The 12,951-nt window shown below is 37.0% G+C and overlaps 2 protein-coding genes across 2 annotated transcripts; both read left to right on the top strand.

The window, feature by feature from the left end:
• The first annotated feature begins 2,180 nt into the window (after positions 1 to 2,180).
• nobox (NOBOX oogenesis homeobox) lies at positions 2,181 to 7,809 on the top strand. Its single transcript, XM_083523910.1, has 10 exons — positions 2,181 to 2,336; positions 2,983 to 3,801; positions 4,201 to 4,307; positions 4,407 to 4,513; positions 4,590 to 4,693; positions 5,550 to 5,739; positions 5,919 to 6,295; positions 6,468 to 6,772; positions 7,338 to 7,402; positions 7,765 to 7,809. The coding sequence occupies exons 1-8, from the start codon at positions 2,303 to 2,305 to the stop codon at positions 6,767 to 6,769; spliced, it is 2,040 nt and encodes a 679-aa protein (XP_083380036.1). The 5' UTR covers positions 2,181 to 2,302; the 3' UTR covers positions 6,770 to 6,772; positions 7,338 to 7,402; positions 7,765 to 7,809.
• Positions 7,810 to 8,613: 804 nt separating this feature from the next.
• Positions 8,614 to 12,925, top strand: laptm5 (lysosomal protein transmembrane 5). Its single transcript, XM_083523912.1, has 7 exons — positions 8,614 to 8,692; positions 9,664 to 9,772; positions 10,040 to 10,116; positions 10,688 to 10,816; positions 11,378 to 11,473; positions 12,002 to 12,082; positions 12,304 to 12,925. Exons 1-7 carry the CDS (start codon positions 8,624 to 8,626, stop codon positions 12,376 to 12,378), a joined length of 636 nt encoding a protein of 211 aa, XP_083380038.1. The 5' UTR covers positions 8,614 to 8,623; the 3' UTR covers positions 12,379 to 12,925.
• The last annotated feature ends 26 nt before the right edge of the window (positions 12,926 to 12,951 follow it).

The following is a 12,951-nucleotide window of genomic DNA, read 5'->3' as shown; positions in this document are numbered from 1 at the left end:
TTGATTAGATACATTTGGTGTACTTGAAGAGAGAAAAGATATAGCTGTCACCTGCTGGAGTCTGACTTCCTGATTTAAAGTCTGTGGGGGGGGGAGGAAATCTTGGGTGGTGTTGTAAGCATGTGAGGTGGCTGTACATCTATTAATGATTGTAATGTCACATCAGTGCACCTGTAGCTTGGATATTGTTTAATATAATAATCAAATCTGTATGACCATGTCATGCCTGTGTGTGCATGTATGTGCCCATGCGCTGACTGAAATGTATCTGCCCAATGTTTTTTCCTCTTCAACTTTTCTTCCATCATTATGGGGTTTTGTCATGGACTAAAATTACTTCAGTTAGTAAAATAATTTACGATAGAAGGCAAGACACTCCAATGCAAATGTTTTTTTATGGTTTATGGGTAAAAATTATTGCACTAGCTGTGATTTCTCGCTTCATAACATACCCTCCCAGGCACATTCTACTACTCTCATTAGTAGAAATAATTACTGTAGAACACAAAAAAAAGGTGTGCTTTATAAATAGGCTCTTGGGAAATTCCTTATGACCACAAACACATTATGCACCTTTTGTGATTTAGTGCACTAACAATATTGTCACACAATCTCAGCAATCACTCTTAAATAGTAATAAGTTTGCCTTCACAGTCAATATGATTACTAGCTCAATTTGTAAAAATATTGACGCCTACATATTCAGATCATACTTCAGGGATTAAGATGTTTTGATTGTTCACATTTTAAACATATGTAGCTATTTTCAGCATGGCTACAAGCTTAAAATGACCTACAAGGATACAAAGAACTGTTGTGTTGTGTGTGTGTGTGTATGTATATATATGTATATATATGTATATATATATATGTATATATATATATATATATATATATATATATATATATATATATATATATATATATATATATATATATATATACACACACACAACAAAACACAAATGCACACATATGCACAGACCTCCCAACAACACCACTTGTTTACTTGGGAATGTCTGGTGCTCATTGTGTGTTAAACCTGAATTGATTTGTCTCAGTGAAATTTTGTTTGTTGATTGCTGTTTTCCCCACCATTTACCTTAACCTGTCACTTTCTACCCATGGCCAAATAAGAGGCAGGCCTTCCTGTGTTTGTGTGCCAATCACAGGCCAGCATGGTTTTGATGTGAAGGTTGCCCATTGTGTTTTATACGTGCACATTTTTACGAGCAGAGGTTTTTATTTCTCCTCATTTGGTTTGTGTATATGGGGGGGGGGGGGGGGGGGGGGGGCGACATTCTGTAACTAATATGCCACTCTGTTCTAAATAAAAGACCTGGTTGGGTACTTGAGTGTGTCTCTTGTGTTTATTTGGTGGATGTGTGCTGCTCATTTGTGCTATCATTACAGAATAAAGTGGACAGAGTTTTAGATTATGAGAACCATAGCACAGGATAATGCACATGCATCAATGCATTCATTGGCTAAATCTGAGGAAAAAAGAACACACAATCTCTGTAGCTATGGGTCCATGATGTATGCTGGTAAATTATAATTTTGTAATAAATACATGTAAAATAAAAGACCATTCTTTTTTAATAAAGGCAGGCATAGACCCTGCAGGCCTACACAAACAAAAAAGAAATAAGTATACATTCAAGGCTGATTGAAGTTCAGATATAATAGTTAAACTGTTCTGACATTTCATGTATTTAGAAATGCTATATCTATCCTAATACACTTTATATTATATAGCGGAACACCCACAATTACTAACCATTTTTAGGTACCACATACTATGTACTTCTTGTTACACAGCTACAAAAATTGTGCCCCATTTTTTAGTAGAAAAAAACCTCCTAGGTCCCCTACAAGATATTATCTGCTTACATGGTCTGTGTGTGTGTGTGTGTGTGTGTGTGTGTGTGAATCACTTTTCCATGTCTATTTCCAAGCTAACATCTGGCTAGTGGTGTTTTTGTACTTTTTTTCCAACGACGTCTAAATTAAAAATGTTTCTTAAAGCTTTTATAAAGAGTAAAAAAAAAAAAAGTCCTCTGTTTCTCACGCTGTCCGTTTTCATCACTTATCTCAGAGACGCGCGAGATAATGCGCGCGCTGGAAATGCTGCGCGTCATCCACTGGTCACGTGACAAAACCTTTTCAGCTGTTTCGTGTTAATTGAAACGAAGCCGCGCTAATTATCGGCTTTAGATTGAACATTGGCGTTAAGCTGCACTTTAAGCTCTAAACTAATTCAAACAGGTAGTTTGAGTTAGAAGGCCTTTTGAGCAACGAGATGGCCGAGGACTCCCTGTTTGCTAGTGATTACGGTGCGTAAATTAACCCAAATTAGTCTACACAAATGGATTAATAATTAAACAATTGGAGGGTAATGAGTAATTTGTTAGCTGAAGTTCACCGGTCGTTACCTATTCGGTTTCTGAAAACAGAATAAGGCTTTGATGCTTCTAGTCTCAGCTTAAATTAATGTCTTCATTATTTAAATATTACTTTATATGCCTTTCGGTGTCGTATAAAATGGTTGAGTATTTTGTTGCGGTTATTAATTTACGGCCATTTTCTAACTAGAGTAACAGAAACCCCAGTTATGTTTCTGATAGTTTCCATTCAAGTGGGTTTAATTTCTGCCTAAATTTAAGTCTTTCAATACATAGGCTTTTAATACATGGGCCAATATGAATAGTAGGCAAAATGGCTGCTTCATTAATAGGCACAAAAATGAACACCCATAGTGACTGTATGCACTGAGAGAATGTTTTTCATAGTGCTGAAAAAAATTTGTCTAATCTGCTCCAATTTAATAGTAATGATTCATATCAACAAGAGTAAATTCGTGATACATGGCTCATTACATCTGCATGACTTCTGCACATGATGACTGAGATATGTGTTTTGATATTGGGTTATTGACCTAATGTTCGCCTGCTCAGCAATGCATCATATCCTTGTTAACAGGCAGCCTGTGCCGTTTATGTGACGAGGAAGGCGAAAGACCTTGTTTAGCACTTGGAGTCAATGAACCACAAGAAATTGTGGATGAAGAAGCAGAGCTAAAAAGAGAACATGCATTTAGTTCAATAAATGAAGAGAAAAAAGAAGAGGAAAGTGAAAATACTGAAATGGTGGCAAAAGAATTTTTTGAGACGGACGATGAAGGGCCTGATTTTGAAATGAATGAAAGTAAGGTAGAAACGACAAAGGAGAATAAAAGTAAGTGTGATGATGGAAAAGGGAATAAGGTAAGTGGTGCTGTGGGCCCTCCACCACAGGAAGAGAAGAGTGTCTTACAGCTGAACTCCTGCAGCCCAGTAAACATGGTGATGGTTTGTGAGGAGTCTGTTGAGAGCAGTGTAAACGATGACCCCCTGCTGTGTCCGGCCAAGCCTCCAAGCCTTTCAAAGACAACCTTGATATCTTCTCCTTGCTCTCAGAATCCTCTACCTCTTACACTCCCAGCTAACAATCCCTCTGTGCTTCAGATTCAAACACAGCCAGTGGTTCAGACAATGGTTCAGGGCTCAGTGCCCCAGGCTCCCTGTCTGAGCAAACGTACATATGATGGCAGCCCTCCCAAGACACTCGCCCATTCTGGGCAGCTGGAGGTGACTCTGCAGCAGGTGTACACAACGCGCCGCTACACCCGCTTCACCAGCAGATCTATGCCATTAAACTCAGTACATCCAGAGACCAGTTCCCAGGCCTTACCGTGTGTCACCAACACATATCTTTTGGCACCAGCACCCAAAAAGAAAACTCGAACCTCTTACAGCACTGGTAAGTAATCGAATGTGTAAATTGACTTTTACTCAAAATATAAACAAAATAAACACAATATGAACACCTTGTGATGTGTTATATGGGAAAGTTTTGCACCCAACACGTCCTTAATATTCACTCCAGGGTTCAGGGATTTACCTGGATTTTTCAACATTCGACCAGGGTCTGTGTGGGTTAACTCCAGGTTTTCCTCCAAAACCATACTGATAGCTAGAATTTGTAAATATAAATTGGCCAATGTATAACTGATCCACCTTGCATACAGGTTTAATGCCCCATTTGTGATGAGATCTGGAATTCCACCCCATGTTTCCAGCTTTGCATCTTCCTCAACATGGGGCAAAACAAGGAAAATGTGAAAATGAATGAACCGCTTATGTATGTCTATGTCTATAGATCAGTTGGAGGAGTTAGAAAGGATGTTTCAAGATGATCACTATCCGGATGCAGAAAAGCGAAAAGAGATTGCAATATCAGTAGGAGTCACACCCCAGAGGGTCATGGTTGGTTCTGTGCCTCATCTCTAGGCATCTCTTTCTTTTATGACTGCACACACATGCAAATTAATAAAATAATGACAATGTGTGCATGCTATTTTGCAGGTGTGGTTTCAGAATCGTCGTGCCAAGTGGCGTAAAACTTCCAAAACAGCAACAAAAAAAACTTCCGTGCCCCAGACCCAGGCACCTGCTCAAGCCCCAATTCACAGGCTTGTCTTTTGCCTCATCACCTCTGAATACACAATTTCTGTAATCACTATGCATATAATTACCTATTGTTTTTAGGCCCCCTATGTTTACAGGTCCTGCAATTTCACCCTTACACCCCCAAACTGGAACCACCCTCCCTCCTTACAGTACACTGCTCACCAGTTGCACAAGCCCACCAGGTCTAGCACCACACCAACACGGTGTACACCACATATATAAATACACAAAATGTTTTGTTACATTCACATACAGTATCTCACAAAAGTGAGTACGCTCACATTTTAGCAACGTGCAGCTTGTATAGCAGTATCTGAAAATAACTCAACATGCAGCCATTATTGTCAAAATAGCTGGCAACAAAAGAGAGTACACCCTAAGTGAACATGTCAAAACTGTCCATCAGACCATGATTCTACCACCACCATAATTTTGACAATAATGGCTGTATTTTAATTTATTTTCAAAGAATAGTATTTTTATAATTTTTCTTCATTTTTATAGTATTGTCCCTCGAGCAGATCTAGTAAAATGGCTACTGCAAAATGTGAAGGGTGTAGTCAGTTTAGTGAGATGTACACACAAACAAAGTTTCGCCTTTTTCAATACAGTGTTTCTTTATGGCAACTACATCAATTTGGTTCTGGTTATGTTACAACCTTGGAATTATAATTTTTACTTTGGTAAATTGTAATACAGTGATGCTACTTTCTTTGATGGTTTATTACCTGTTGTCTTCAAAAATGTTTTAAATTTTTAAAAAGTCTGAAAACACGTGACCAAATTAAACAATAATCTTAATAAATTGGATACATATAGCTATCATATTATAATTTCATATTAGCTATGATGCATTGAATTTAGTCTGTTGTAGTTTTCTGTATGAATGTTGGAGTTGTTCAAACCAAGCCTTAAATATAAATTGTCAGTAGTCTATAGATTATATTTTGTGAGTGTGTGCTGAAAACATAAAATTTTCTACTTGAATACATGTATATAAATATCTATATGTGAATTCTGTGTTTATGGGTTATCCAGGCTGTGTTGCTGTGTCCCAAGGAAGCGCAGGCGACTATAAGCATCCACTCATGCAGAGTCCCCCACCTCTACGTCGTGCCTCGCTACCCTTCTTTGCTGCATACAACCCCCCTACACACACACTGTCTGTACTGCTGGACACACCGGAGCACAGTGAGCCTCAGTCCTTTAGTCTGCACACAGACACTGGGTGAGTATCAGCATCAGCTGCTGCACCACCCTCATACAACACTAGAGGGCAAGATGCCACACATCTTCCTAGTTTGAAAGGTTCAATGGGGGAAATGGACAATGTCAATAAACGTCAAACAAATAAAGGTCTTGCTTTTTCATGGTACACTGCAAACAACAAGTATTAATTTTTTGCAGGTTTAACTATGATTCTCTGGGCTCTTCAACTAAATATGAGACCGTTTCCTCTGGTCCTGGAAATACTCAATCTTACCAGTTCATGACATACCCCCAACATTCCAGCACATTAATGCCTCAGCATCCTAGCACGCTCCTTTCCCAACAAACTAGTAGCCTACTCTCACAGCAGCCAAACACACTATTGCCACAATACTCACGAGTATCTTATCTCACCCCATCTCCATATCTGACCCCTAACTCGAGCGAGGGCACTGCCACTTCCTGTTTGCCCCTGAACCCAGGAACTGGTAGCCTGCTGCCCTGCACCAATGGAGGACATGCCTACTTCCAATGCCAAAATGGAAGCCAGATACTACTACAGCCTGGGTTACAGGGTAAGAAATGTGTGTGTGCGTGCATATATATATATATATATTTATTTATTTATTTATTTATTTTTAGATAGATAGATAGATAGAAGGTTCTTTTTTTCAAGGGGAATTTTACATGTATTGTAAGCGCAACAAAAATGTTTTGTGATAAGGTTGTTTATTTTTGTTTGTACAGCACTGCAGACATACCCATGGACTGGTGACATGTACAGTCATTCAGTTCAGCTTCCACACGCAGTCCTAAAGCCCCAGTTTTCATCTCATGGTCATGAGAGTCACTATCCTCCACTGGTCCCACCCCAGTCTTACATCACACCTCAGGGGACATCATGCTCTAGCCTGGGTAAACCTGCAACCCCTGATCCCTTGCTGGCTAGTGTCAAAACAGAGCTGGAGGAAACGGGACACAGTCAGCCAGTCCAAGTTAGCGAGGCAGAAACGATTTTCCACTGTGACTTCTCACCCATTCACTTCTGACAGGTGTGTGTGTGTGTGTGTGTGTGTGTGTGTGTGTGTGTGTGTGTGTGTGTGTGTGTGTGTGTGTGTGTGTGTGTGTGTGTGTGTGTGTGTGTGTGTGTGTGTGTGTGTGTGTGTGTGTGTGCATGCAAATGTATGTGTCTATGCAAGCTAAATGGTGCTGAGCACTTGTGGTGCTAAATAGTTTTTTTTTTCTACACACTTTATAAAAATGCATTGACTAAAACAGAGTGAGTGATGCTTTTGTACACCTCAGAATAAAGGATAATGGGTTTGTTGCTGCAATAGGTCTATGTTTAAGTAAGACATTGGCTTCTACTGTAACTCAAATTAGTAATGGAGCAGTCAAATAATTCTCTAAATGGTCTTAGTGATCCTTTCTAGTGGTACATATTAAGACAAAAAAGAGGTAGTTGGAGGTAAATGGCTATGATAATAGTAAAATAGGAGTGTTTTTGATGCAGTGGTGTGTGATCTTGTACCATGATCATTCACTCATCATCTTTTAAATGTTATCCTGGGATGCCATGGTTGTAATTAATAATCTGTTTCATTCATTTATCTTCAGTAACCCTTTATACTGGTCATCGCTACAGCAGGTTCAGAACCAACCTTGGAAACACTGTGTACAAGGTGGGAATACACCATGAATGAGACACCAGTTCATTTTAGGACATTGTGCACACACATTCATACACATTATATTTAAGTATACAGAGCCAGGCTTGATTGCAGGCAAGTTCAAACAAAAAAAACAGAAAGGAATAACACATACATAAAACAAAACAGAACCTTTTGAATACTTGATTCTAATCAACTTGATCGATGCCAAGGGTTGCAATTTTCTTTAAATAAATTAATTTATAATTTGCATATTGTTATACTATAAATTATAAACCACTTCATGTGTCTCTGCTTAGTGCATGTGAGTGTTTTCTGTGTGGTTGTGTGTGGGTGTATTCCTGTGTGAAATGACTTCCTGTTGTGTGTTTCAGGGCCATCAGCACTAACCAGATTTTGCGAGACTGCAGTCTGTGTGTTTCTGTACTTCCTATGTTTGTGGGGTTTTTTTGTTAACTGCAGGCGTTATTAAAGTGCCCTTAATGGCTTACTAGTTCAGTTTGTCTTTTCATTTGATGACTTTGTTCTATGGGCCCACTGAGAGTAAATATGCCAAGATAGATTTTTTTTTTGTGTGTTGTATTTGAGCTTTGTTTGTATTTGAAATGAAGGAATATACTTAAGCATCATTTAATCACTAGAGGGCTCTGTTTCACCAAACGTTTAATTAGAAAAAAGTAATACATAGAATGGTTTTCTCAGTACAGTTTCAAAGAATTTAAATGATTGCTTTTAGCAATTACTGTTTTTACTAAAGAAATTCACTTTTCCTATCATATTTATATTACAAGTATTGCTGCTGTTTTTCATCATTTGAGAACAGTGCAGTACTCTACTATTTTGCTACTCAGGCTACTCTAGTATATTGTGTTTTTATATTGAAAATTTTGGATTTATGCAATCTTTATTCATATTAAGTTTAGAAATTCTTATTGACTTATTTTATAAAATTTTAAATCATGTATAGAACAGAGTAGGAAGCAAAAAAAAAAATTTAAATGCTAAAATAATATTAAACTTAAATGTTTACAGAGATTAATGATCTCTTTAAAAAAAAGAAAAGTTTAAAACCTATACATTTCACAAACTGGGCCTATGAAAGTGTGACAATGCATGTGTGAAACCTTATTGCATTTTGTCTATGCGTATCAACATCAGGAAGTGTTTGTGTGGTTTGAAACGCTAAGTGTTTCAGTGTATGTTTCATGGTGTGTGAGAGCAAACCAGAGAAAGATGTCTGGAACACGGTCCCTCTGCTGCCATGTCAACACAGCCACCCGAGTCTCTGCTGTCTTCTACTTGGTAATGTTTACCTGCCTACTTACACACCCATAGAGGAGAGAACTTTTATAGCTTTGGGATTAAGAACAATATAGTTTAACTTAAAATGTTATCATGAAAGTGGTTTGGGAATGTAAATTTGTGTTTTATGTCAGTAAATGTGAGTACAGACAGTTAGGTATGTTTTTAACAATGTGTGAAAAGTAAATTTGCACTTAAATACCTTTTTACTTGTCCTGTTGTTGTACAGTGTCTGTGTTTGATCAAGAACATTGTCAGTTAATTTTTTTCTTTGAAGCATAATAGGGGAAAGAGCTGTTCGGGCTAATTCACAGAACTAGCTGTGCAGAGATGTGGCAAGAGACATTTAGAACTAGTAACACACCCATATACAGTCACATTAGCTGCAGTGTTTGAGTCACTCTGTAGAGTTTCCAGAAACTAAAACCTATATACATTTCATTTCTAAGAAACTATTCAATTAGGAAATTAAGAATCTCTATACTGAAAATTCTATGTACATGGATTTCTTTGTACAGTAATGTTGCTTAAATATTTGCATTTTACTATGTAATCTGATTTATTATATAAAATTATAATGTAAATTGGTAACTTTCACATTTGCTCAGACTTTGGTGGAACATCCTCTGTGTACTGGAAGAAACTGAACAAGAACATGACTGGGTCAACAATCTCACAGGAAACTTCAATCAGCTCGATCTCACTGAAAATACCCTCACAGAACATTGCCCAAGGGAGAGCTTTCCATCACTATCTGTGTGTTGTCTGCATGTGTTATGCAATTTGCACTTTTACAGACATTTCTCAATGAATCGCTGTTCTTGGGGAGCTGGTTCAGTTGGTATTGGCTTACAGAGAAAAATTAAAACATACATGCTGCCAGAGTACACACAGCCAAAGACAGAGTCCATACTCATGAAATAATTTCCTCTGACTTAAGTTAATTCTTGTGTGTGTGTGCATGTGTATAGGTGTATAATCTGCTGGTAGCTGTGGATATGACGGTTGGATTAATCCGAGGGAAAGATCCCATTACTGTCTCCTACACTGAAATGAAACATACCCATGGCAATAATATCTGTGAGTCTTTCTCTAGAATGCTATCTAACAGTTAATTTTCAAAGTATTAGATTATCATCTATTAGTGGAATCAGAAAAAAATGATAGTGAGTAGACTATTCTCACATACAAAAAGTCACCATTACTGTACATAATTGTAGTTTTAATATCCCAAAAAATGATCAAGCTTCCTTTGAATGTTTCATTATTTCATAATTGATCATTTCACATTTGAACTATAGATTACTGTTCACTTGATAAATATCTTTCTTTTTTTTTTGTTTTTAGTTGAAATTAGTACTAACTTCATTTCATTGGCTCTGATGTCTTTCTCGAGTGTGCTGGTTATGCTGTCTCACCTTAAGGTAAATGTGTGTGTGTTTACCATGTACAACAAATCTATATGATTATTTAAAACTAGTTAAGCCTGGTCATCTGTCTTCTAGTATTGTAAAAAAAAATTTACTTGATTTAAACATAAGTCATTATTCTTATCATTAACTGGATCTTAGCAGAACAAGTTAGTGTTAACATTAGAAGCTGTTTACAGGGCGAATAGGAAGAACGTGTAGTCTGTGTTTGAGTGTGCCAACTTACACAATGTTATGCAATACTGAGATTTTAATTTACATTCTCTAAATTATATCAGATTTGTGTGTGAATGTAGCTGTGTGCACATTGGACATTTTTTATTGTAACCTGATGAATTTGGTAGTACACCACAGTTTACTCTGAATTGCGAGTCTCCAGAAATGTCTGTTTCAATGTTCATGAAGGCTGGTGGAACATAAAATACTGAATTCCTTACTACAGCATACACACACTACAACATTTAAGAGCCTTGAGGACATGAACATAAAAAAATTTAGCATGTCTGGTTTTCCGGGCATATGCATAAAAGTATGTATTTGTAAAATCTATTTCTGTTCATCCTAGGGCCCAATGTGTGTGATGCCGTTTCTGCTGTTCATGTTTCTTGATGTGGCTTTGAGTCTCCTCTCCCTGTTTGATGCTCGGTTTGGACTTCCTGGCACTCCAACATACGGAGACGCTCTACGGCTGGCGGTGAGAGACTCACTCTCATCCAAAATAAATATTATTTCAAACAACTTCAAATTTTAAACACATTATTAGTGCATTGCTTCTGTCAGAATTTGCAATGCACAATCTTGATAAATGGGTTCTGCAATCTTGATGGGCATAAAACAGATTGTTACTACAAATAATGAATCCTAATAAATGCTTTCTTGTTTTATCATGACATGACATTATTTAGTGGGGTCATTGTGCCTGAGGTCTTAGTATCTCATGGCATATCATGCTTATTGTTCTCCTCTTTTCTGTTTGTTTTTCATCCCATGCTGTTCCATTTATTTGACTCAGCCACATGTGGCTATTGAAACTTCTGAAAGCTGAGTGAAGAAAATGGACATTTCATAAGTAATACACATAAAGTATGCTTTAAAGCTAGGTAAATAATACATTTGAGTGTTGATTTGGTGAAAATGAGTCTACCCTTCTTATAGGTAGATCCGTGGCTGACTGACATCAATACTAATGTTTAACTTCAGAAAAACTGAAATAAGACAATGCATAATTTTAAAATCTGTTTTAATGGCTTTGCAGTCAAACATAAAAGGCAGGAGCAAGTTGGAGGGAGAGGAGCTGAACCATATCACCTTGATATTTGGAGTATTCTTCGTGATGTACATACTGCTGAAGGTTTGAACTTTATGCTGTTTGTGCTTGGTTTTTAACCAGCGATTGTATTTGTAGTTATTTAAGTTTGATGTGCACCACAGATAATGACTCCGCACCTACAGAGGCTTCCTGTAAATTGCACGCATTCACAGTAACATGTTCAAATCTTAGTTTTAAGCTGTTTTATTTTACATACCTTGAAATGCAAGGCCAGAAAATGCATCTTGTCTATCGTTAGGTGTCTGACTAACACAGTAGAGATCTTTTTCAGCTTTACAGCTGTGTGAAAACAGAAGAGCAATGTTGGAGAGATGGGAAAGGTGGAAGGCGGTGCTAGAAGTTATAGTTAGTCAAAAAGGGCTCTCTGGCTTTACTTGAAATTGAAACCTTTCTATATGTGTAGTTAAAGGGAAATTAAATTGAAACTGGTTAACTGAATGTGGACTGTGGAAGGATTGTCCATTAACCTCTTTGTGCACAAATTCAGTACTTTAATACAGTCAGAGTTTGATTACTAATAAAAGGTTTTTGTGTTTTTGTGATCTGTAGGTGTACATGTTCCAGGTGTCCATTCGCTGTTATAATGCACTGAAGGAAAAGTGTAACCCAGCAGCTGAGAGCTCTCTGATGGTAAGTGGGTTTTGTTTGTGGCATTTACTTTGAAATAAAAAGTTATTACTTTTGCACCTATTTTTGTTCTTTTTCTGAATTTTTTTTTTCTCATGAACAAGGACACATTTTTATTTGTATGCTTGTTGTGAGCTGACATTTCTTCTTCCTATTCCATAGGTTATATTTTACATGATTCTTATAACATTGCATACCAAATTTGCACTGTTTTTAATTTACAGGTGAAACTGCCCTCCTATGATGAGGCTCTGAAGATGAAATCTAATGCCATGCCTCCTAAATATCAGGAGCCATAAGGCACAAAGCAAGCACACAAGCATTTCTTGTGCTCTTTTTTTCTGCAGAAGCATACTCCGATGCCAGCAACATACATAACGCATACTCACTGATACAAAGCTTAATATGCATAAGCCTGCTTTCACACCTTTTGTTACATGCTCACCATAAATATCAGTATTATTACCATTTATATTGCCACTGCCATAAACAATAGTATATTTTGAGGATCTTCATTTTATTTTTACTGTTTCAAACAAATTCTGTTGTTTTTACAATTTCCATCAACACAATATCCTAAATGTGAATCCCACTGATGCACAAGATAGATAAACATAGAGAATGTAATAAATATATTAGTCATTAAAACATAAACAATATAATGTTGAAAGACTGAAGAAAGTTGTCAATCTATTAAACTACAATTCCAGATTTGTTTCATTTGAAGCTAAAGCAATTTTTGTTGTATATTTTTGAAAATGTGTCCAAGTAAACAGATTAGATGTAGAGGTGATGAATGGAAAGGCATGATTATAAAAAAAATAAACATAATCATTTAAAATGTTATATGGTCTAGACTTTTTACTACAGAA

This window comes from Silurus aristotelis (assembly GCF_946808225.1).
Source record: "Silurus aristotelis genome assembly, chromosome: 21".
Lineage (NCBI taxonomy): Eukaryota > Metazoa > Chordata > Actinopteri > Siluriformes > Siluridae > Silurus > Silurus aristotelis.
Note: the sequence above shows the minus strand (reverse complement) of the source record. Positions and strands in the feature narration are given on the sequence as shown.